Source organism: Rhinatrema bivittatum, chromosome 5, assembly GCF_901001135.1.
Source record: "Rhinatrema bivittatum chromosome 5, aRhiBiv1.1, whole genome shotgun sequence".
Classification (NCBI taxonomy): Eukaryota; Metazoa; Chordata; class Amphibia; order Gymnophiona; family Rhinatrematidae; genus Rhinatrema; species Rhinatrema bivittatum.
The window spans coordinates 374376137-374402668 of NC_042619.1; the positions used below are offsets into that span (position 1 = coordinate 374376137).

The 26532-nt window shown below is 44.4% G+C and overlaps 1 protein-coding gene across 4 annotated transcripts in view; it reads right to left on the reverse strand.

Annotated features, from left to right (window-relative positions):
• Window positions 1-26532, reverse strand: part of TBC1D8 (TBC1 domain family member 8) — a 438780-nt gene that overhangs the window by 98691 nt on the left and 313557 nt on the right. For all 4 annotated transcript variants that reach the window (XM_029604799.1, XM_029604801.1, XM_029604802.1 and 1 more), the window contains 2 exons: window positions 22755-22884; window positions 3907-4005 (listed from right to left, as the gene is read on the reverse strand). In XM_029604799.1, coding sequence (XP_029460659.1) covers window positions 3907-4005; window positions 22755-22884 — 229 coding nt within the window. The remainder of the gene's footprint in view (window positions 1-3906; window positions 4006-22754; window positions 22885-26532) is intronic.

Below are 26532 nucleotides of genomic sequence, written 5' to 3' on the forward strand. Positions count from 1 at the left end.
TTGTAGCTGTTCTTGAAGTGGCTGAGGCATGGGAGTCTGTCAGGTCTTGTATCTGCTTAAAGATGACCCTATTATATTGGGTCATATAAAGTTGGTAAGCAGCTATTCGAGAGATGAGCATTGATCCTTGGAAGACTCGGTGACCAATGGCATCTAGAAACTTCTGCTCCTTTCCAGGGGGAAAAGAAGTGGGAGGTTTTGATCTTTTTGCTCTCTTCTGTGCAGATTCAACTACCAGAGATTGGTGATCCAATTGAGGTTTTGAAATCCTGGAGCTGACTGCACCAAATAGGTAGTGTCAGCTTTTCTGTAGACTGGTGCAATGGAGCCAGGATGTTCCCAGTTCTTCTGGAGGAGGCCCAGAAGAACTTGGTGGACAGGGATGGAGGTTATTTCCTTGGGAGCATCAAGGAATTGGAGCAACTCCATCATCTGATGTCCTGTTCAGTCTGTAATTGGAAGGGAACCAATTCAGACATTTCTTTCACAAAATTTATGAAAGAAAGGTCCTCTGGAGGAGAATGCTTTCTACTCCCAGTGGGTGACGGTGGTGATGGCAAGTCATTGGTGTCTGGTGAGGAGTCATCAGTCCAGGTATCATAAGGATCAGCACCTGTCCCTCTAGGAACTAGAGGGGGACGGGGTGGTTGGATACCTGAAGGCCCCGAAGGAATTGAAGGAATTACCGGAGGCACAATGAAGGCATTGAAGGTCTCGGTGCAGGCATCGAGGGCATCAATGGATGGCTCGATGACGCTGATGGACGTATCGGCACCGATCGAATAGGTGGCGATGGCTGTATCGGTCTTGATGGCTGAGGCAGAACTCCCGATGGAGGGATGCGGCATGGTGTTTCGTCTTCCGATGACAAAGCAAGCGGGGAGGGTACCGGAGCCATCAGTGACCCGGGGTCCATCGGTGGAAAAGCGGCGATAAGCGCTTCCATCCTGGATAGCAGCAGTGCTAATGCTGCTGGAATCGGGTCGGTTCCTCTATCGGCGCCGGTGTCTGTGCCGGGGGAACCTGGAATCTTTGCATCACCCTGTCGGCCTCCTGAACCATCCGGTCCAGTTCTTCTCGGAGACCTGGAACAAGCAGCCCCAGCTCTGGAAGAGAAGAAGGAGGCAGAGGCATAGCCGGAGGGACCACCGTTAAAGGCGGAGTCGCGGCTCCTGATGCCCCATCAGGGGAGGGTTGCCTCGGTGACCCAGTCATCGAAGAGGTCGGTGCCTTTTCTGGACGGGGTTTCTTCGACGGCGGCTCGGATGATGGCGAGGTCGATGATTTCGCTCCCTCGATGGTCCGAGTCTTTCGGTCCCGATGGCGATGTTTCTCCCTACGATCCCCTCGGCCTTGAGGGGGAGTAGAGGGTGTCGATGGCCAAGAAGTCGTCGATGCCGGGCGGTCACCAGTTGGTGGTCGATGCTGACACGAAGTTGACGGTGCCGGTTCGGACGACGTCTATGCAATGGACGGCGTCGGGGTTTGAGCACAGAAGAGAAGTTCCATCTTCTCCATTCTGGCCTTGCGCCCCTTTGGTGTAATTAGGGCACATTTGATGCAGGTCAAGACATCGTGCTCTCATCCAAGACACATTACACAGACTTTATGTGGGCCTGTAATGGACATGGTACGAATACAGTCCGGGGCACCGACGGAACCCCCGATGCCATGGCCATAGAAAAAAAAATCAAGCCGCGGTACAGTTGACGGCCAGTAGGCCGCGAGGGCCAAACTCGACGATAATCAACGGAAAACGGGTAGAAACTTACCGGAGTACCACGGCTTGAAAAAAGTTAACAGGGGGACCCCTGTGGGGCAATTTAACTTTAAATTATTCCGTGAGGAAAATTCCTGTCAGGAATCTCTACAGAGCTCCTTAATCGCGAGGCTACTGCTGCGCAGAAAAAAGAAACTGAAGGGGGACCCCTGCTGGCTGCAGGGTTAGTGCCATGCTGGACATGCCCAGTAGGAGCCAGTCAAAGTTCTGGAAACTTTGACAAAAGCGTTCCGTGATTGGGCTCCATCCTGTGATGTCACCCATATGTGAGGACTACCATCCTACATGTCCTATGAGAATATGAGTTTTCAAACAAGGGGGTAACAAAGCAGCCTCAGACTGATGGTGCTGGCATCTTCGGCACCAATGAAGACAGCACAAAAGGGTATCGTTCACACTGCTCAGGTGGTCTTTGCAATATCTCAGCTAGTGTCATCGCCTTCTGTGCCTTGATGGACCCTTGATTTGTCATGGATCTGGGAGCTGGCTCCATAGATTCACAAGTTCCCTGACTTGCAGAGGAAAGAGGGGGTTGTGTACTGTCTCAACTGACTCTTCTTGTGGTGCTGAGAGACCACAGAGGCCTCACTCCAAGGAGGAGGAGTGGCTCTACTGCCTGCTCTAACTTCAAGGTTCCAGGGTCTTTAACAGACGACGGCATCTATAGAGCCTGTGTCTTCCAGGCACAGTACTGATAAACCTTTGGGAACAGTTGACTACATCTAGAATAATTGATTGCATCATGGTCTGGGCCCAAGCAGCGATAGCAGACATAATTGGTGTCTGGAAAGGACAAGTAACGCCCACACCTACAGGCCTAAAACCCAAGGTTTTTTTATCTTGGGTTTTTCCATTTTCTTCTTTTTTTAATTTTTATTTTGTAAGTAGAACTGAAATGTTCAGCTAAAGGGAAGCCAAGGAGGCAATACGAAAGATTTGCAAAGATGAAAACAAGGTCAAAGGTTTGAGAGATTGGGAAACGTGTCAATGCAGTAGCTCAGATAAAGATTGAAGGGCTCATAAAGCAGTGACTGTACTTAGGTACCCCTGTGTATGCTCAGTAAGATTTTACTGAGAATTGAGTCTGTGTTGGCACCATCAGATGACATCAACCACACATTATTTATTTGAAAAGGTTTAGTATGCCGCTTTCTCCAGAACTGATCGTAGCGGTTTACATTGTTACATAAATAATAAGCAAATAAGTTACAAAAAACATTAGAATGGCCAATTCACATCTGCTTGTCGATGGAGAAATTGAAGACAGTTTTTATTATTTTGCTCACTGCCCTGGCTGAGCAAACTGCAACCAAGAAAGACACTTTAACGGTTAAAGAACAGAGAGGCTGACAACCATGAGTTTATTGCTGTACACTGTCTTGGGTAAATCTCTTCAAAATGTCGATATAATAAATAAATATGGTGGATCCATAAGACCATGCAATACAAGAATCCAACTCTAAAAGATAACAGAAAATATCTGGCTGCAGGCAAGAAAGTAATTCAGATATGACCTTGCACATAAGATGTCATCTTTCCAATTATGGAAAAAAAATAACCCTGTATTCTGAGTGAAAAGATCAGGGTCAGTTAGACTTTGCTGAACAACCTGGGGACAGAGCTCAGACAGAAATGCAAAGCCCTGTATTTATGATAGGTCCTAGATAAGGGGGATATGCAGTCAGGAATCTTATAGATCTAAGGGCACAGGGTCTCTTCCAAGTCTACTTGAATAAATGATCTAAGGGATTCCATCCTGAAGTGTCTTATCTGAACAGATCTGTTTAGTCTCTTCAGGATCAGGATGGTCCACAAACCTATCAATTTCTTTGATACTGGAAACGGGGCAGACTGGCTGGGGCAATTGGTCCTTATCTGCTGACACTAACTATGTTACTATAAGCAGATCTCTATAAATCTTTTTGTCAGAAAAACAGAAATTATGGTCTGCATCAGTCAAAGTTGATGATCAATTTTGAACAAGTTCCTGGTTTCCTGTTTCTTAGGGAATTCCAGAAAGCATGGAGTCTCTGATAAAGTCTTGAAATTCTATTATGTATATTTCCCTTACAATACTCAGAGCCTATTCATCTATAATAAATGTTTAAGCAAATACATAGACTTACCACATTCTGTTTTGTTGTATCCTCATGACTTTGGAGGACACGTATCCTGTGCCGGCATCTCATGCATTCAATTTGTTGAACAGAGATATCTCCAAATTTCTAAATTGAACAGAATGGGTTATTGAACTCACATAAGATTTACAATAATTGGTCAGATTAAAAGTCCATCAAGCCAGTATACTATTTCCAACAGTGGCCAATCCAGGTCACAAATACCTAGCAGGATCTTAAAAGGTTGAAATATTCCATGCTGCTTATTCCAGGGATAGATAAGCTGTGGATTTTCCCCATGTATACCTTAATAATGCTTTAATGGACCTTTCCTCCAGGAACTTGCCCAAACATTTTTTTAAACTCAGCTACACTAAAAGGTTTTACCAAATCCACCAGCAATGAAATCTAGAGCTCAATTATGAGTACAAAAATACTTCCTCCTATTTGTTTTAAACGTATTACCTAGTAATTTCATCACATGTCCCCTAGTTTTTGTACTTCTTGAAAGAGTAAACCACCAATTCTCATTTGCCTGTTTCATTCCATTTATTATTTTATAGACTTCTATCATATTTCCTCTCAGCTGTCTTCTCCAAGCTCAAGAGCTCTAACCTCTTTAATCTTTATTCATACGGAGATTGTTCCATCACCTTTATCATTTAGATCTCCCTTCTCTGTACCTTTTCTAATTCTGCTATATCTTTTTTGAGATATAGTGACCAAAACTGCACACAATACGCAAGGTGCAGTTGTACCATTGAGTGATACAGAGGCACTATGATATTCTGTATTTTATTCTCCATTCCTTTCCTAATTATTCCCTTTAATCTGTTTGCTTTTGTAGCCCCCATTGCATAACATATTATCCACAATGATACCTAGATCTTTTTCCTGGGTGGTGACACCTAATGTGGAACCTTGCCTTGTGTAGCTATAATTTGGGTTGCTCTTCCTTAAGTGCATCACTTTGTACTTGTCCACATTAAATTTTATCTGCACCTGAATGCCCAGTCTCCCAATCTTGCAAGCTTCTCTTGCAATTTAATAACTTTGAATCATTTTGTATCATCTACAAATGTGACCAACTCACTTGTTGTTCAAATTTCTAGGTCATTTATAGATATGTTAAAAAGCAGTGGTGCCTGTACAGAACCCTGGAGGCACCCAACTCTTCACCTTTCTCCATTGGGAAAAATGACCATTTACCCTACTCTCTGTTTTCTATCTTTTAACCACTTCCCAATACACAATAGTCCATTGCCTCCTATCCCATGACATTTAATTTCCTCAGGAGTCTATCATGAGGTACTTTGTCCCACGCTTTCTGAAAATCCAGATACATTATGTCAACTGGCTCACTTGAATCTAAATGTTTATTCACGCCTTCAAAAAATGTAGAGGATACCTGAAGCAAAACCTCCATAAGAACATAGGAAATTGCCATGCTGGGTCAGACCAAGGGTCCATCAAGTCCAACCTCCTGTTTCCAACAGAGGACCAACCAGGCCACAAGAACCTGGCAATTACCCAAACACTAAGAAGATCCCATGCTACTGATGCAATTAATAGCAGTGGCTATTCCCTAAATAAACTTGATTAATAGCAGTTAATGGACTTCTCTCCTCCAAGAACTTATCCAAACCTTTTTTGAACCCAGCTACACTAACTGCACTAACCACATCCTCTGGCAACAAATTCCAGAGCTTAATTGTGCATTGAGTGAAAAAGAATTTTCTCTGATTAGTCTTAAATGTGCTACTTGCTAACTTCATGGAATGCTCCCTAGTCCTTCTTTTACCTGAAAGTGTAAATAACCACTTCACATCTACTCCTTCAAGACCTCTCATTATCTTAAAGACCTCTATTATATCCCCCCCTCAGCCTTCTCTTCTCCAAGCTGAACAGCCCTAACCTCTTCAGCCTTTCCTCATAGGGGAGCTGTTCCATCCCCTTATCATTTTGGTTGCCCTTCTCTGAACCTTCTCCATCGCAACTATATCTTTTTTGAGATGCACTGACCAGAATTGTACACAGTATTCAAGGTGAGGTCTCAGCATGGAGCCATAGAAGCATTATGACATTTTCTGTTTTATTAACCATTCCCTTCCTAATAATTCCTAGCATTCTGTTTGCTTTTTTGACTGCTGCAGCACACTGAGCTGACAATTTCAAAGTATTATCCACTATGATGCCTAGATCTTTTTCCTGGGTGGTAGCTCCTAATATGGAACCTAACATCATGTAACTACAGCAAGGGTTATTTTTCCCTATATGCAACACCTTGCACTTGTCCACATTAAATTTCATCTGCCATTTGGATGCCAATCTTCCAGTCTTGCAAGGTCCTCCTGTAATGATTCACAATCCGCTTGTGATTTAACTACTCCGTAAATTTAACCTCACTCGTCTTATTCCTTTCCAGATCATTTATAAATATATTGAAAAGCACCGGTGCAAGTACAGATCTCTGAGGTACTCCACTGTTTACCCTTTTCCACTGAGAAAATTGACCATTTAATCCTACTCTCTGTTTCATGTCTTTTAACCAGTTTGTAATCCACAAAAGGACATAGCCTCCTATCCCATGATTTTTTAGTTTTCTTAGAAGTCTCTCATGAGCGACTTTGTCAAACACCTTGTGAAAATCCAAATACACTACATCTACTGGTTCACCTTTATCCACATGTTTATTAACCCCTTCAAAAAAATGAAGCAGATTTGTTAGGCAAGACTGCCCTTGAGTATTGAGTGTTCTATTAAACCATGCATTCTATATGCTCTACGATTTTGATCTTTAGAATAGTTTTCACTATTTTTCCGGCACTGAAGTCAGGCTCTCTGGTCTATAGTTTCCCGGATCACCCCTGGAGCCCTTTTTAAATATTGGGGTTACATTGGCCACCCTCCAGTCTTCAGGTCCAATGGATGATTTTAAGGATAGGTTACAAAAGTTAACAAATAGACCAGAAATTTCATTTTTGAGTTCCTTCAGTACCCTAGGATGCATACCATCTGATCCAGGTGATTTGCTACTCTTTAGTTTGTCAATCTGGCCTACTACATCTTCCAGGTTCACAGTGATTTGGTTCAGTTCATCTGAATCCTCACCTTTGAAAACCATCTCCAGAACTGGTATCTCCCCAACATCCTCAGTAGTAAACACGGAAGCTAAGAAGTCATTTAGTCTTTCTGCAGTGGCCTTATCTTCCCTAAGAGCCCCATTAAACACTTGGTCATCTAACGGTCCAACAGACTCCCTCACAGGTTTCTTGCTTCGGATATATCTTAAAAAGCTTTTATTATGAGTTTTTGCCTCTATGGCGAACTTCATTTCAAATTCTCTCTTCACCTGTCTTATCAATGTTTTACACTTAACTTGACAATGCTTTATCCTATTTTCTTCAGATGGATCCTTCTTTCAATTTTTGAAGGATTTTTTTTGGCTAAAATAGCCTCTTTCACCTCACCTTTTAACCATGCTGGTAATCGTTTTGCCTTCCTTTCACCTTTCTTAATGCATGGAATACATCTGGACTGCGCGTCTAGAACTGTATTTTTAAACAAAGTCCATTCCTATTGAACACTTTTAACCTTTGCAGCTGCACCTTTCAGTATTTTTCTAACTATTTTTCTAACTATTTTCCTCATTATATCAGTTTCCCTTTTGAAATTTTAGTGGTAGAGCTGTAGATTTACTTATTGTTCCCCTTCCAGTTATTAGTTTAAATTTGATCATGTTATGATCACTATTGCCAAGTGGCCCCACCACCATTACCTCTCTCACCAAATCCTGCATTCCACTAAGAATTAAAACTAAAATAGCTCCCTCTCTCGTTGGTTCCTGAACCAATTGTTCCATGAAGCAGTCATTTATGACATCTAGGAACTTTATGTCTCTAGCATGTCCTGATGTTACATTTACCCGGTCAATATTGGGGTAATTGAAATCTCCCATTATTACTGCACTGCCAAGTTGGTTAGCTCCCCTGATTTCTCTTAGCATTTAATCATCTGTCTGACCATTTTGTCCAGGTGGATGGTAGTATACTCCTATCACTATACTCTTACCCAACACACGTGGGATTTCTACCCATATAGATTCTACTGAGCATTTAGTCTCTTGTTATGATCTTTATGCTGTTGGACTCTATACCCTCCCGGATATAAAGTGCCACACCCCCACCAAGTTGATCCTCCCTATCATTGCGATATAATTTGTACCCCGATATAGCACTGTAACATTGGCTATTCTCCTTCCATCAGGTCTCTGTGATGCCAATTATGTCAATCTAATCATTTACTGCTATACATTCTAATTCTCCAATCTTACTTCTTAGACTTCTGGCATTGGCATACAGAAATTTCAAAGTGTGTTTTTTTGTTTGTATTAACAACCTGCTTTTCAGTTCTTAGGGATAATTTGGATAATCTTTAGCTCAGGTGATTTTTTACATATAGGCACATGGATTACATTTACTTTCATTGGAACCTCTCTGTTGGGATGACCTAACTCTCTTGTTTCATTAGTATCCTTCAAGGATACATTTCTCTGAACCATGCACTGCTGAGTGACTGTCGACTTTCCCCCTTGTTCTCATTTAAAAGCTGCTCTATTTCCTTTTAAAAAGTTAGTGCCAGCAGCTTGGTTCCACTCTGGTTAAGGTGCAGCCCATCCATTCAGACAAGTCTCCCCCTTCCCCAAAGGTTTCCCCAGTTCCCTACAACACTGAATTGCTCTTCCCTACTCCATCGTCTCATCCACACATTGAAACTCTGGAGCTCTGCCTGCCTCTGGGGACCTGCACGAGGAACAGAAAGCATTTCAGAGAAAGCCACCCTGGAGATTCTGGATTTCAGCTTTCTACCTAAAATCCTAAATTTGGCTTCCAGAACTTCTCTCCTACTTCCTATGTCATTGGTGCCCACATGCACTACAACAGCCGGCTCCTACCCAGCACGGTCTATAATCCTATCTAGGTGACGCGTGAGGTCTGCCACCTTCGCACCAGGCAGGCAAGTTACCAGGCGGTCCTCACATCCACCAGCCACCCTTCTACCTACAGTTCTAATCATTGAATCACTGACTATGATGGCCAGCCTAACCCTTCCCTCCTGGGCAGTAGCCCTAGGAGACTTGTCCTCAGTGTGAGAGGACAATACATCACCTGGAGAGCAGGTCCTTACTACAGGATCACTTCCTGCTACACCAGGATGATGTTCTGCTACTGGGAGAACTTTCTGATCCAAGGCAGCACTGGGGCTGCCAGACTGGATTTGGGACTTGGCTACTGTGTCCCTGAAGGTCTCACCAATGTACTTCTCTGTCTGCCTCAGCTCCTTCAAGTCTGCTACTCTAGCCTCCAGAGATCGGACTCGTCCCTTGAGAGCCAGGAGCTCTTTGCACCGAGTGCACACATACAATCTCTCACCGGCGGGTAAAAAAATCATACATGTGACACTCAATGCAAAAGACTGGAAAGCCCCCCCTCTTGCTGCTGCCTTCATCTTAATTTTACTGAGTTCCTAGTTAAGTTTAGGATACTAAGGGAGTTGGAATTAGAGTACTTTACCTTTACAGGTGTATTTACTAATTCATCTGTAAAATCTGCTAAATCCATGTTGGTTTGGTCTCATTAAACTATGACTATTTCTATGTTCAGTAATTTTGTTCTTAATATTTTTTATCATTTTGCCCAGCACTGATGTAAGTCTGTAGCTTCCTGATCACCACTAGAATTCTTTTTTAAAAACTGGAGTTATTCTGACCACCCTCCAAATCTTAATGAACCATAGCCGATGTTAACGATCGTTTATAAATTAATAAAAATACATCTGCAATTTCTTTTTATCAGTTCTTTCGGTTTTCTGGGATGTGTACTATCTGATCTAGGTGATTTGCTATTCACAGTTCTGATTCACGCATGTTTTTCAGCAAATTCCAAATTTTAAACTAGCAGGGCAACTAAGGCATCCATAAGTTTGCTTTAGTTCTCATTTTCAGTCTTTCCAAACATTCATCTTCAGATTCCAATATCCCTTATGTGGTTCAGGGTCATATAAATAGAATGTCAGCAACAATTCAGAAAAGAATGGAAAATAAAACAGAGAAAGCAAATGTTGCTTACCTGTACAGGTGTTCTCACAGGACAGCAGGATGTTAGTCCTCACATATGGGTGACATCACAGGATGCAGCCCAATCACGGAACACTTTTCTCAAAGTTTCTAGAACTTTGACTGGCACCTACTGGGCATGCACAGCATGGCACTAACCCTGCAGCCAGCAGGGGTCCCCTTTCAATCTTGTTTAAAAGCTACAGGAAGTGCCAAAAAAAAATAAGGAACGTAACAAACCCAACACCGCGGGGTGGTGGGCAGGTTTCGTGAGGACTAACATCCTGCTGCCTGTGAGAACATCTGTTACAGGTAAGCAACATTTGCTTTCTCACAGGACAAGCAGGATGATAGTCCTCATATATGGGTGAGTACCGAGCTGAGGATGTCAGAGTATGCACCAAATGTACCCAGGTGTGCAAAGGCACTAGGATTGGGGTGGAATTTGGCAGAGGGCATCCTGAACCCTACCAGGCAGGTGGAAGGGTGTTGGTACGTCAAGTTGTAAATAGGTTGTGCAAGACAGACTGGCCGAAGATGGAATCTTGTCTTCCGGCTTTGTCTAAGCAATAATGGGCTATATAAAGGTATGGAGAGAACTCCAGGTGGCAGCCCTGCAAATGTCAGGAAGCGGCACCGAGCGTAGGTGTGCTACTGAAGTCGCCATGGCCCTCACAGAGTGTGCTTTAACACGGTCTTGGAGTGGAATGTCCGCTTGCTGATAGCAAAAGGATATGCAGTCCGCTGCCCTGATTTGATGGAGTGGAAAGAGACAAACAATTGAGTGCTCTTCCTGTGGGCAGCTGTGCGGTCTAGGTAGAACGCTAGAGCCCGTTTACAGTCAAGGGTATGCAAAGCCTGTTCTCCTGGACTGGAATGGGGCCTGGGAAAAAAGGTAGGTAGTATAATGGATTGATTGAGATGAAACTCCGATACTACCTTAGGTAAGAACTTAGGGTGAGTGCAGAGTACTGCCCGGTCCTGCAGAAGTTTAGTGTAAGGCAGATAGGTGACTAGAACCTGTAACTCACTAACTCTGCGAGCCGAAGTGATTGCCAAAAGGAAGATCACGTTCCATGTGAGATAGCGAAGATCACAGGATTGGAGAGGCTCGAATGGTGATTTCATGAGCCGAACCAAAACCAGGTTGAGGTCCCAAGAAGGGGTCGGAGGACGCAGGGGAGGCTTGAGGTGAAGCAAGCCCTTCAGAAAACGTGTTACAAGGGGCTGTACTGAAATAGGAATGTCCCCAATACCTTTATGGAAGGTGGCTACCGCACTGACATGCATTCTGATAAGAGGACGTTTTTAGACCGGATTCTGACAAGTGCCAGAGATAGTCTAGAAACTTTGTGGTAGGACAGGTAAAGGGATCAAGGGACTGAGAAGAGCACCGTGACTTAAACCTGTTCCATTTGTAAAGGTAGGATTTTCTTGTGGAAGGCTTCCGTGAAGCAATCAGAACACAGGAAACCGGGTCCGAAAGGTTAAGTGGCTGAAGAATTAACCTTTCAACATCCAGGCTGTCAGGGACAAGGCTTGAAGATTGGGGTGGCGTAGGCACCCGTCATTTTGAGTGATCAGAAGTGGGTTCCTTCCCAAGGGAATGTGCCTGAGAATGGAGAAATCCTGAAGTATTGGAAACCACATTTGGCGTGGCCAATGAGGTGCTATCAGAATCATGTTTCCCTTGTCCTGACGTAACTTCACGAGAGTCTTTGAGAGAAGTGGAAGTGGAGGGAATGCACATAGGAGACCGGTCGTCCATGAGAGGGAGAAAGCATCTCGTGACTGATAGTGTTGGCTGCAAGTGAGAGAGCAAAAGTTCTCTACTTTGCGGTTTTGAAGTGACGCAAAGAGATCTACATGAGGGTAACCCATTGTTGGAAAATCGAGTCCATCACTGAGGGGTTGAGAGACCACTCGTGCGGCTGAAAGGTGCGACTTGGTTTGTCTGCCAACACATTGTCCACTCCCAGCAAGTAGGTGGCCCTGAGGTACATCGAGTGGGAGAGGGCCTCCGCCCATATCTGCACAGCTTCCTGACACAGAGGGTAGGAGCACATCCCTCCCTGCTTGTTGATGTACCACACGGCCACATGGTTGTCTGTCTGAATCAGGATGACCTGATTGGAAAGGCGATCCTGAAATACCCTGAGAGCATATCTGATTGCTCGAAGCTCCAGGTAATTGATTTGGTCTTTGGCTTCCAAGATCCTTGTGTCTGCAGTTTGGCCACATGGGCTCCCCAGCCGAGGTTGGAAGCATCGGTGGTGAGAATTATTTGAGGATCTGGAGCCTGGAAGGGCAAGCCTTGGAGGAGATTGATCTGATTTTTCCACCAGGCTAGAGACTGATGGAGTGAGTCGGTGACATGGACAATGTTCGACAGGGGCTGAATAGATTGAGTCCATTGTGACCTTAGAGTCCACTGCACGACTCTCATGGCCAAGCAGGCCACTGGGGTAATCTGAACTGAGGACGCCACGTGTCCCAGCAGGATGAGGAAGTGGCGTGCAGTCGTGCGGTGTTGAGACTGCAGCTGATGTGCAAGAGAGACAAGAATGAGAGCTCGCTGATGAGGCAGAAAAGCTTTTGCTTGCAAGGTGTCCAAGTCTGCCCCTATGAATGATAAAGTTTGAGATGGGACTAAGTAGGATTTGTCGTAGTTGACGAGAAATCCTAGCGAAATCAGAGTGTGTAAGGTAAGATGTAGGGACGACAGAGCAGTTTGCTAAGTGGGAGCCCTGATCAACCAATCGTCTAGATAGGGGTAGACGTGAACACCTTGAGTCCTAAGGAAGGCTGCAACTACTACGAGGCATTTTGTGAAGACTCGTGGTGCAAATGTGAGGCCGAATGGAAGCACTCGGTACTGATAGTACTTGGGGCTACCAGAATTCTCAGGAATCTGCGATGAGATGGAGTTATCGCAATACATGTGTATGCATCCTGGAGGTCTAGAGAGCAGAGCCAGTCTCCTCTTTGCAAAAGAGGAAGAAGAGAACCCAAGGTTACCATTTTGAACTTTTCTTGGAGGTACTTGTTGAGGGCACGGAGGTCCAGAATTGGACGAACGCCTCCCGATTTTTTGGGATTAGAAAGTATCGGGAATAGAACCCTAGCCGTGCTGAGAGTAGGGCACTGGCTCTATTGCTTTGGACTGGAGGAGGAGGGAGACCTCCTGTTCCAGGAGGATAGAGTGGTCGGATGTTCTCTGCATTGGTAGAGGTGGGGAGTCCGGTGGGATGGAGAGAAATTTCAGATGAAAATCTTGAGCGATTATTGCTAGGACCCACTGGTCTGAGGTGATTGAGTGCCACCTGTTGTTGAAATGACATAATCGAGCTCCCACTGGTATGTGAGGCAGTGGAAGCTGGCTGCTGCTTTCTATGCAGGAGTCAAAAACCAGAAGCAGGGCCCGGCTGAGAAGCTCCTTGAGGCTTTTGTTTTTGTAGTTGACGAGACTGGGTTTTTTCGAAAGGTCTCGTAGAACAAGCTCTAGACGGTGGCGGGTAGGATTTCTTCGGACCAATCTTTCTTCTACAAAAGAACGTTCATTCATCATTGCTGGATCAACAATATGGAACACCATGCCCTCTGAATTACACCAGGAACTTTGCCACAAAAAATTTAAACTAAACTTAAAAACCTGGTTATTCAAAAAAGCCTACTATTAATGAACTAAGTCCTATTCTATTCTTCCTAGTTTATCTACACAGACACTCAACATTGATTTTTATTCTCTTACATTGATTTTTATTCTCTTAATAAAAAAAAATACAGTACCATAGTTATTCATGGTACTGTATTTTTTCAGTTATTATGTTATATTGTAAAGCGCTATGCTGAATTAATGTTTGTATGTAAACCGAGGTGATGTTATCTACGTGCCCCGGTATATAAAAAATCTATAAATAAATAAAATAAATAAATAATAAGAATGACTTCTTAGTGTCCTTTCGGAGAGGTTGTTTTGAGGAATACTCAGAAGGCATCAGAGAGAGCTGTCTCAGGGTCTCATGATGGTCCTTGAGTTCCGCCACCGTCCATTAAATCTGCTCGCCAAACAGATTGTCTCCTACACAGGGCAGGTCGAACAATCTGTCCTGTACTTCAAGGCAAAGGTCCGAAGACTTGAGCCAGGCCCATCTTCTTGGCGAAATAGCAGATGCAGATACCCTGGTAGCAGTGTCAAAGATATCGTAAGATGATCTTATCTCATGCTTGCCTGCCTCAAAGCCCTTGTTCACTAGGGTTTGAAGTTGTTCTTGGAATTGTTGAGGCAGGGAGCCTGTCAATTCTTGTATATGATTAAATAAGACCCTGTTGTATTGGGTCATATAGAGCTGATAAGAGGCGATTCGGGAGATGAGCATTGAGCCCTGGAAGACACTGCAACCAATGGCATCTAGAAATTTCTGCTCTTTGCCTGGGGGAAAGGAAGAGTGGGGTTTTGACCTCCTTGCCCTCTTTTGGGCCGATTCCACAACCACAGATTGGTGATCCAACTGAGGTTTTTGAAACCTGGGGCTGACTGTACCAAATAAGTGGTGTCAGCCTTCCTGTTGACTGGAATAACAGAGCCAGGATGTTCCCAGTTCTTTTTGAGGAGATTTTATTTATTTTTTATTTATTTATTTAGAGTTTTTATATACCGGCAATCATGAAAACATATCTTGCTGGTTTACATAGAACGGGGGTGCAATAAATACATAGAACTTAAAAACATAGAACCAGAACTGAGGTGACAGAAGGTACAGTTACATTTAACAATGGAGGCCAAACTTGGAGAAGGAAAAAGAGAAGAGAGGATAGAAATGGTTAAACAATGTACAATTTAAATGTAGTATACAAAATAAATGTTATATACAACTGGTAAGGTGTTTTGGGAGTCATTGGGTTGTGTCCGGAAAAGCTTGCTTGAATAACCAAGTCTTAAGTTTTTTCCTAAAAGTTGGGAGGCAGGGCTCCTGTCTGAGGTCTGTAGGAATGGAATTCCACAGTAGAGGGCCAGCTGTGGAGGTGGCACGATCTCTTAGGGTAATGTGTTTGGTCGTTTTCACTGGGGGAACCAGGAGGGAACCTCTGTAAGCATCTCTGGTAGGTCTAGTAGAGTTATGTACTTGGAGCGGGAATTGGAGATCGAGAGTGGTGAGTTGATGAATAGTTTTATAGGTGATAGTTATGGCTTTATACATGATGCGGAAGTATACGGGTAACCAATGAAGCTCTTTCAGGACTGGTGAAATGTGGTCTCTTTTCCTTGCGCCTGTCAGGATACGGGCAGCTGAATTTTGAACCATCTGTAGTGGTTTGGAGTAGGATGAAGGTAGACCTAGCAATAGGGAATTGCAGTAGTCCAGTTTCGAAAATATGACTGCTTGGATGATCGTTCTGAAATCTTGAGCGTGGAAAAGAGGTCTTATCCTTTTCAGGACCTGGAGTTTATAGAAGCAGTCTTTGGTTGTTTTGTTGATGTGGGCCTTGAAGTTTAGCCGGTTATCTATTATCACTCCTAGGTCTCTGGTTTGTGTGGTAGGAAGTATACTGTTGATTGGTGTTGTTTTCAGGCGAGATGAGCAGGATCTCAGTCTTGGAGGAATTTAAGATGAGGTGTAGACTGTTGAGTAGTTGTTTGATTTTTTGGTGGCATGATTCCCAGTAGACAAGAGTATTAGAGTATGTGTCTTTGATAGGGATGATGATTTGAATATCATCTGCGTATAGGAAAAACTTTAGATTGAGGTCGGTGAGAAGTTGGCATAGAGGGAGAAGGTAAATATTGAATAGAGTCGGAGATAATGAGGAGCCTTGAGGGACTCCTATGGCAGAGTCAAATCTTGAGGATTCCTTGTTTTGGAGTTTGACTTTGTAACCTCTATTGTTGAGAAAGGTTTTAAACCAGGAAAGGACGGTGCCGCAGATTCCTATGGATGACAACTGGTTTAGGAGGATGGCGTGGTTGACAGTGTCGAACGCTGCAGATAGGTCTAGCAAGATCAATAGGAATGAGTTTCCTTTGTCGAGGCCCAATAGGAGATGGTCTGTCAAAGAGATAAGGAGAGATTCTGTGCCTCGATTTTTTCGGAATCCGTGTTGTGGGGCGAAGAGGAGGTTATTGTCTTCGATGTAGTTTGAAAGTTGAGAGTTGACTAGTTTTTCCATGATCTTAGCGATGAATGGGAGGTTAGCTATGGGGCGGAAGTTGTTGGGGTCCTTCGGGTCAAGGTTTGGTTTCTTTAGGAGTGGTGAGATTGAGGCCATTTTGAGATCATCTGGGAAGGATCCTTGGGCTAGAGAGCAGTTGATGATGTTTGTCAATGATGTGGCTATTGAGTCTGGAATAGATAGGAGTAGTTTGGTGGGGATGTGGTCTGCAGGATGAGACGAAGGTTTCATTCTTCTCAGGATGGTTTGTATCTCAGTGGAAGAGACGGGCTCAAAAGTGTTTAGGCTGGAGTTTATGATGGACGGGTGTTGATATGTCGGGAGGGCATCCGTTGAATTGGAAGGCAGTTGAGTTAAAAGATTGTTGATTTTATTTTGGAAAAACTGGGCGAGTTCTTCAGCTTTGGATTGTGCCATGTCGCCGGGGATTTCTCGCGGTATGGTTTGAGTGAGGCTGGATACATAAGCGAAGAGGGCTTTAGCATCAAAGACCAGGTTGTGAATCTTAGATGCAAAATAATCTTTTTTTGATTTTGAAGTGAGGGCTTTGTATTGGTATAGTGTGGATTTGTATGATGAAATGGTGAAGTCACAAGGAGTTTTACGCCAAGTCGCTTCTTTCTTTCTTAAGCTTTGTTTTAGTTTTCTGAGCTCGTTGGTGAACCAAGGTTGTCTGTTGGAGGCATTGGTGTGAGATTTTTTTGTAGTTGAAGGGCAGAGCTTATTTGCTATATTTTCTGTTATATTGTTCCAGGAGCGAATGGCAGTGTTTGGGTCGGTGAGATCTAATAGAGGGAGCTGTGACTCCAACAGGTTGTTAAGATCATCTGGGGAGCATCGCCTCCTGTAATGGAATGAAGGTGAAGGGATGTTAGGAGTGGTGGTTTCTTTCAAAGCGAAAGAGGTAGAGATAAGAGAGTGGTCCGACCATGGTACTTTTTTGATCTTCAAATTTGATGTGGTCGTAATGCCTTTGTTACTGAAGATTAAGTCCAGAGTATGCCCCGCTTTGTGAGTGGGTTGGTTGACTAATTGTTGGAATCCCATTGCTGACAGGGCTGTGAGGAGGGTTACGCAGCTATTAGATGGTGAAGGATTGTCTATGTGCAGATTGAAATCTCCTAAGATGATTGCTGGAGAATCCAGGTCGATGAGTGTGGTGGTGATTTCGAGGATTGGGGAGATGTCTGCTTCTAAGAGCCCTGGGGGGCGTAGACAAGAAGGATTTGAAGATGTTTGGATGTGAAGAAACCGACTTCCAGTTTTGTGTTAGAAGTGAATGGGTGTTGGGTGAAATTAAGGCTTTTCTTGGTAGCTAGAAGGATTCCACCTCCTCTTTTTTTCAGTCTCGGGAGTGAGAAGAAGTCGTAGGTCGACGTAGGGAGTTGGTTTATTAAAGCTGTATCTGAGGGCTTGAGCCATGTTTCTGTTACAGCGCAAATATCTGGCTTGGCGTCGGTGAGATAGTCATTGAAAATAAGGGATTTTTTTTGTTAGTGATTGGGCATTGAAGAGTGAGAGTGAAAAGAAGGTGAGGCCTAACAGCTGGGTGATTGGTGCAATCAGAATGGGGGTGAGTGATTTTAAGTTGTTGTGAAGGGCTTGTCTGGTGGATGGTCTTTTAGGTAGGAGGCGGTGTTGCAACGTTGGTATTGGAAGAGCTGGAGACATTATGGATGGTTAGCTGGCTGTCGCTGTGAGTAGCTGGGGGGCCGATGGGGCGAGGCTCGGATGAGAGGAAATTAGTTGGGAGGTTGGGGCTCTGGAAGAACGCTGGTTAGCTGCTTGCTGGTTAGCTGCTTGCCGGAAGAACGCTGGTTAGCTGCTTGCTGGAAGAATTCAGGATGAGTGCAGGATGGTTGTTTGTAGGATGAGCGCTGGAAGTTGTTTGCAGAGCGCTGGATGGTTGTTTGCAGAGCGCTGGAAGTTGTTTGCAGAGTGCTGGAAGTTGTTTGCAGAGCGCTGGATGGAGGGTGAGCACTAGTCGGGTGCTGGTGGGGTGCTGCTTGGGGACAGCGAGGGGCGAACCGAAGGGGCGAAACAAAGGGGCAGGCCCCTTTGTCGCGCTCCTTCGTGCGCGCGACGCCAAGGAGAGTGGCGGTTTAAATACCCCGCCGGTCTGTCGCGCCTCTGACGTCACCGCCGCGACGTTTTCGTGGGCGTTTCTGTGTATTGTGATGGCGGCTCCGGGCGAGGGCTCGCGGCTCGTGGAGGCCGGCAGGAAGCGAGGGCTCGCGGCCCTGGTCGATGCCGAGGGAATCGGGTGATTGCGGTCCTTCAGGTGAGAGAGCTGCTGCAGAGAAGGGCCGGCGATCGGCGCAGGAGCCCGAACGGGGCGAGCGGAACAAGAGGCCTTACCCCGACGGGCTTCAGCGCCGATCGCGCAGGCCAAGTTCACCGCTGGACCCCGGAGGAAGCAAAGGAATTGGTAAGGGAGAGCGGCGGAGATCCAGAAGAACCTGGTGAATAGGGATGGCGGTTATTTCCTTGGGAGTATCCAGGAATTGCAACAGCTCCATCATTTGATGCCTGTAATCTTGTTCGGTCTGTAATTGGAAAGGAATCAATTCAGACATCTCCTTCACAAAATTTATGAAGGAAAGGTCCTCTGGAGGAGAACGCTTCCTGCTTTCAGTAGGAGAAGGTGGTGAAGGCAAGTCATTGGTGTCTGGTGAAGAATCATCAGTCCAGGTATCATAGGGATCAGCACCTGCCCCTCTAGAAACCAACTGGGGACGGAGCAGTGGAATTCCTGAAGGGCCAGGTCTATGCTCCGAAGGAATCAAAGGAAGAACTGGAGGCACCAATGAAGGCATCGAAGGCACAGGTGCAGGCATCGAAGGCATCGATGGATGGATAGGTGGCGCCAGACGCATCGGCATCGATGGCTGAGGCATCGGTAGGACCCCTGATGGAGGGATGCGGAACGGTGTTTCTCCTCCCGATGACAAGGTAAGCAGAGAGGGCACCGGAGCCATCAGTGACCCGGGATCCATCGGTGGAAAAGCGTCAATAAGCGCTTCCATCTTCAAGAGCAGCGGTGCCAATGCTGCTGGAATCGGGTCGGTGGTCGGTGCCACAATTGGCACCGGTGTCAGTGCCAGAGGAACTTGGAATCAATGCATCACCTTGTCGATGGCCTCCTGAACCATTTTGTCCAGTTCTTCACGGAGACCTGGAGCAATCAGTTCCGCCTCCGGAAGGGGAGGAGGCGGCAGAGGCATAGCCGGAGGAACCACCGTTAAAGGCGGAGTCGCGGCTCCCAATACCCGTCCGGGTGAGGGTTGCCTCGGTGACCCGGTCACAGAAAAGGTCGGTGCCTTTTGTGGATGGAGTTTTTTCGACGGCGGCTCGGACAATGGCGAGGTCGATGATTTTGCTCCCTCGATGGTCCGAGACTTCCGATGGCGATGTTTCTCTCTACGATCCCCTCGGTCCTGAGGGGGAGTAGAGGTAGTTGAAGGCTGAGAAGTGGTCGACACCGGACGGTCACTGGCTGGTGGTCGATGCTGGCGCGAAGTGGAAGGTGCCTGTTCAGACAACGTCGATGCAATGGACGGCGTCGGGGTTTGAGCACAGAAGAGAAGTTCCATCTTCTCCATTTTGGCCTTGCAACCCTTTGGTGTCATTAGGGCACATTTGGTGCAGGTCAGGACATCATGCTCACATCCAAGACACATTACACAGAATTTATGGGGGTCTGTTATGGACATGGTGCGGATACAGTCCGGGCACCGACAGAACCCCGACGCCATGGCCTTGAAAAATTTGAGCCGCGGTATGGTCGATGACCAGTAGACCGCGAGGGCCAAACTCGATGGAAATCGACCAAAAACGGGTAAAAAACTTACCGGAGTACTGCGACTTGAAAAAGTTGAAGGAGGGACCTCTGTGTGGTAAGAAAGTTTTCAGTAATTCCGTGAGGAAAATTCCTGTCAGGAATCTCTGCAGAGCTCCTTAACCTCGTGGCTAATGCTGTGCGGAAAAAAGAAGACTGAAGAGGGACCCCTGCTGGCTGCAGGTTTAGTGCCATGGTGGGCATGCCCAGTAGGTGCCAGTCAAAGTTCTAGAAACTTTGACAAAAATGTTCCATGATTGGGCTCCATCCTGCGATGTCACCCATATGTGAGGACTACCATCCTGCTTGTCCTGTGAGAATATAATAATTTCTCTTTATCAATTCATGGAGCGACTGCACCATGAATACCTTGTGCAAGTCTGGTCAATTCAATAAAGATAAAGCAGAATTAGAAAAGATACAGAGAAAAGGAACCAGAATGATAAAGGAGATGGAGCAGCTCCCTTATGATGAAAAGTTAAACAGGTTAGAGTTGTTCAGCTTGTAGATATGATGGAATTCTATAAAGTCATGAGTGATGTGGTACAAGTAAATAAGGGATGGCTAGGACTAGGGTATACACCATAAAGAGGTATCAGATTAAAAACAATCAAAATAGTCTTTTTTTGCTTTCACTGAATGCAAAATCAAGCTCTGGAAATTGTTGCTGAAGGATGTAGTCAAATCATCTAGCATAGCAGAATTTAAAAGGAGTTTGGACAAGTTTCTGAAGCTAACGGCCATAAACAATTATTAACCAGGTGGATTTGGGAAAAGCACAGTTTATTTCTGGGAGTGAGCAATAAGAAACGGATCTACTCTTTAGGAACTGCTGGAAACATGTGACCCGGATTGCTCAATGTCGGAGACAGCTTGCTGGGCACAGAGGGGACCTTAAGTCTGATTCAGCATGGCATAGCTTATGTTCTTATGCTACAAATTGTTTTGTGATTAAACATGGATATCACTAACCAGTATGACTGTAACAAAACTATGTTTAAGATATAGGTTTTAACTTGCATATTTAGTTATACAGTTTATAATTTATACATATATATGGTTTTACTGTATGCTGCCATAAGCAGGTTTGCACTTGTTATGAAATATGTATTTATTTATTTATTTATTTAAGGTTTTTATATACCGGCAATCATGAAAACATATCTTGCTGGTTTACATGGAACGGGAGTGCATTAAATACATCAATTCGAACTGTGGTGACAGAAGGAGCAGTTACAAATAACAAGGGTAGCAGAACTTGGAGAAGAAGGAAGAGATAGGAAAGAATAAACGGTTAAACGGTATAAATAAATTAAATGCTATATGTATGTATTTCCAGTTTATGTATTTGGCATGGACTTTCACTTCAACCAATAACCATCATTGAATCAATATGGCTATGGAACTGCTCACCTGTAAATATGTTTTCTATTTTAGGTTTATTTTAATTTTCAGATAGGTCTGGGCTTGACAAATTCTGGGAACCAAGTTATTACAATTAGAAATTATGCAGTGGTGCCTAAGATTTTTCTGGTCCAAATGTCCTGCTGCAATATGCCCTCAGAATAGCTCTTTTCTTCTGTCTGGCACCGTGAGGCTCCCCACTGATTAAGAACTGTGCGGGTGCCTACCAATCTGGTCTCATGATCATAAAGTCTTGAAAGGTATATGACAGGCAGGATTTGACAATTTTGAACGTACTCTTTATTTGAAATCTAAGGATATTGCATCAATGTGTACCACATCTGCATTCAATGGTAATCAAGATTAATTTAAAAAAAAATGTACACAACAAATGAGGTTTGACCTAAAAAACTTTTTCTCTGTGCTTCAACCAGGTACGTAAACACTTATTTTGTAAAGAAGAATGCTTTCTTTTGTGAAAAGATCCAAATCATTTTTCTCTGCCATTTAAATGTTTTTTTTTTGTTTTTTTTTTTTTAAACATGGACAAATATTTTTCCTTCAACATCTTATAAATGGGGCAATTCAGAACTGAGCAGTCCAATGTTGAATATACTTTCAAGTTATTATTTATGTTGTTTGTCAGGACAGAACTGGTAAGAACAGATAAACCCAAATTAGGACTTTTTTCTTCGACTCCTGTGCGGACTGCAATAATGAATTAGATATGCAGTTTTCTGTTGTTATCTCTGTCTACATGGCAGAGAGAAAATAACATAGCACCAAATATCTGCAAGGAGCATTTTAACAATCAGCTAGTTTACTTATCAGAAAGCTGTATGAAGGTACAGATGCTTTTAAATATATAACAGGTATTTTTGTTTAGTATTTCCTAAACCCCAAATATATTGGAGATCTATATTCAACAGCATTTAGCTGGCTAGCTCACAAGTAATCCAGCTAATTGCCTACATCTGAATATTTCAGCCACATAATTAGACCAAATTTTAGCTGGAGAACTAATTTTTTGACAAATTTAGCCAGATGACATAGGGGTGTTCTGGGGTAGAGTTTGGTTAGCCAGTAAGTTATTCAGCTAAGTCCAATATTCTGAGTGTACTATAGAGCAGTCCTAAAGTTAGCCAGAAAAACTTATTCGGCTAACTTTAAGACAGTTGGGCATATTCAGTGGTGCAGCTATACTACTGAATATCCTGACAAAGTTAGCCAGATAAGTTTATCTGGCTAACTTTGCTGGCTGGTCAGTGGCTGAAAATGGATCCCATTATTAAATGTAGCTGTAGTGTGTGTGCTACTAGTCCAACTTACCTCATATGAATCTCGAATTAGGTCTGCTATGTCTGTCACGATGTAAGGTTCCTGATCATCGTTTAATAATCCATGAAGACTGCCAATGGGAGATAGGGGGCTTTCCTCATTTTTGATATGGTCTAAAAATCTAAACACAACAATGGTTGTTTAAAACACAGAACAAAGATTATTATAAAGAATAAAATCACAGAACATATAGACAGACATGGTTTAATGGGACACAGCCAGCATGGATTTACTCAAGGGAAGTCTTGCCTCACAAATCTGTTACTTTTTTTGAAGGGGTGAATAAATATATGGATAAAGATGAATTGATAGATGTAGTGTAATTGGATTTTCAGAAGGTGTCTGACAAAGTCCCTCTCAAGAAGCTTCTAAGAAAATGAAAAAATCATGGGATAGGAGGCAATGACTTTTTATAGATTGCAAACTGTTTAAAAGACAGGAGACACAGAGTAGGATTAAATGATCTGGATAAAGGTAAACAGTGGAGTGCCTCAGGGATCTGTACTTGGACCGGTGCTTTTTAATATGTTTATAAATGATCTCTAAAGGAATATGAGTAAGGTGATCAAATCTGCAGATGGCACAAAATTATTCAGTGTTTAAATCACAAGCGGATTGTGATAAATTGCAAGAGGACCCTGCCTGCAAGACTGGAAGATTGGGTGTCATTATGGCAGATGAAATATAATGTGGACAAATGCAAGGTTTATTTATTTATTTAAAAACTTTTTTATACCGGCATTCGTAGGACACATGTCGGTTTACAAAAAACTGAGAAGAAAAGGAAATTACAATGAACAGGGGAGGGGGTAACTGGAAGATATACATAAGTACAGGAGAGGAGAGTCAACAGGCAGCGTTACAACTATTTGCATTGGATTAGGATTATATATGCAAATGAACTAATATACAATGTTAAGTGGCATGTGTACTTGATACACTTAGTATATGAAGCTTATTTACATTAATACAGGAGCAAGAAATACAGTAATACAGGAGCGTGCAAGAGTGATAAGAGGCTGGTGATGGGGGGAGGGTAGGGAAGGAGGGAGGGGGAGTGAGGAGAAGAGGGGGTGGAGGGGCGGAGTGGGGGGAGGGGGTACAGGGGGCACTGGGGGAGGGAGCAGGGGGGGGAGTGGGGATGGTGGGCGGAGGGGTGTGGGGTAGGGGGAAGGGGAGGGAGCGGGGAGGGTACTGGTATGGTGGATTGAGGTCAGGGAAAAGGATATAGGCTGGGAAGGGACTGAGGTGGTGTATAAAGGGAAAAATAACCCTTGCTGTAGTTACACGATGTTAGGTTCCATATTAGGAGTTACCAGCCAGGAAAAAGATTTATTTATTTATTTATTTGAAACTTTTATATACCGGCGTTAGTGGGGACATCACACCGGTTCACATATTAACAGCAGAACAGAAATTACATTATAACAGGGCAATGAAACATGGAATGGGAGAACGAAAGTGAAGCATAGAAGGATAGAGAACAAGCCGCAGGGGCATTAAACAAGAAATTAAAACAATTTACAGTATTGGTGGTATTATATACATGGAGTTACGTACAGTATTAGTGGTATTATATACAAAAGTTACTTAGCTATTATATACAACAGTAATGGTTAGGTGCAAGAGCTGGACTATTCAGGGTAGGCTCGTTTGGGCATCATAACTGATATATCAAAATTGTTGGCTCGATGGGGTCACGTGGGATGATGCGCTGACGCGGACGTGTTCCCTGTCAGCTCCAGGCATCTCACTCTCAAAATCTACCGGCATCACTCAATAACGGTGAGTTACCTGACTAAAAAACCGCGGGGTGTAAGCGACGTATGTCGATCGTGCATTTTATGCAGCGATTCCCTCAGCCGATGACATCTCGAAAAGGAAAAAAAGAAAAAGGGAAGGCCGCCGATCCCAAGATGGCGGCCACCACGAGCGAGGCGGCACTGAATCCACTGGGCCCAGCGCACCCGATTACTGTGGCAATTCTTAAAGAAATGATCGCGGAATCGCTCGATGAAAAACTGGCTTCCATATCTTCCCAGCTCTCAGATATGAGCGGCGATCACGGAATGTACCCCCCCGGTATTGAGCAAATAGAGGGCCGAGTCTCTGCCGCAGAGGACGACCTAGTGGCTGCAACTGCTCAGATCTTGGCTCATGAAACCATCTTAAAGAGTGCCAAGACAAAACTGATGACCTCGAGAGCAGGTTGGGGGCGGGCGAATTTAAGATTCCTGGGCTTACCAGAGGGAATAGAGGATCGCAATCTGGGAGCAGTGCTGGAGAAGTGGCTTCCCGAGGCCGTTGGATTAGAGGCCCTGCAAGGCACGTTCTGTATTGAAAGGGCCCACAGGTTGGGATCGCGAACACAGACTGATACCAGACCATGAATAGCCATCACAAAGATTTTAAACTTCAGCCATAAGCAGCAAATATGGATCGCATATCGAAAAAAAATCAGAGTTTATGTATCAAGGGCACAAGATTCAAATAACGCAGGATTTTTCTGCTAAAGTATCCCAGCAGCGCAGGAAATTCTCTTCGGTGTGTTCCCAGCTGATTAACTTACATATAAAATTTGCTCTTCAATTTCCAGCTACCCTTAAAATATGGAATGAGGGCAAAGTCTTCACATTCCAAACCTCAGAGGAAGCCCAGCGCTATGTGTCCAAGCAGAAGGGCACATCATAACAGTTTTCTGTTGGCAGAGGGCTGTGCACACAGTTTGAATCACTAGGAACTGGGTCTCTTTATTTTATTCTACATCCTTTCATCTGATCTCACACTTTAGGGATCTTCGGGGGACAAGCTAACCCAGCCGGAGTGGGTTATAGAGATCCAGGACATACGTTACAGGACTAGCTGCTCCTAATCAAACTATTGCTAGTTTTCTATTTTTCTGATGGTTTTTGCAATGAATATGAAGATTCTAAAGTTATAAATGCCATAGTATTTACGACAATTGGGCAATAGGCCGAGTGTTGGGGTTATAAGTGCACTGTTTAGGTTACATGATCGGGAGTGGGATGCCTGACTACCCACTGCAGAGGCGAGTGACCTTCACCAATCTCTAGTTATGGGGATTGAGTTTTTTGGAGTTTATTTTTTATTGTGGGGTTTTTTGCAATATCAGTTGGGGGTTTATGCAATTCAGGGAGGGAGGAGCGGGGAGGGACGTGGGGGGATTAGGGTTCAAAATTACAGGGTTAAGCCACTAATATAAGGCGAGGCATAATGAGGGGGGGGAGAGAGGGAGGACTAAGGGCTCAGGAAAGAGGAAAAATAGAGAGGTGCCTGGGTTTCAGACAAGGGAGGTGCTCATAATGGAAATGAAAGGGGAACGGCTGAGATCCCTTCTCATATGGTTTGTCTTGTACTGGCTACATTATTGTTACCTGTCGACGCTATCAGCGACGCTGATCCTTCCCGTGCCTCTGCTCCGCGCGACTCGGGGTTCGGCCACGCCCCCCTTTTTTACGTCAGACGCCGGCAGCAGATTCTGGCAGCGTGGGAAATTTGCTCTATTTAAAGGACGCCGTTCCTCTCCTCTCTTGCTTCGGCCTCAAGTGCATTTGGAGTGTTCGGTCTGTGTTCCTACTACTTGCTGCCTGCTTGACCCGGTCTGCCTTGATATTCTGTCTGCCGCCTGCCCTTCGGATTGTTGCCTTGGTTCCTGTTGCTAGCAGCCTGCCCTGACCCGGACTGTACTGGATATTCTGTCTACCACCGGCCCTTCGGACTGCTGCCTTGGTTCCTGCTTGCTGCTTCC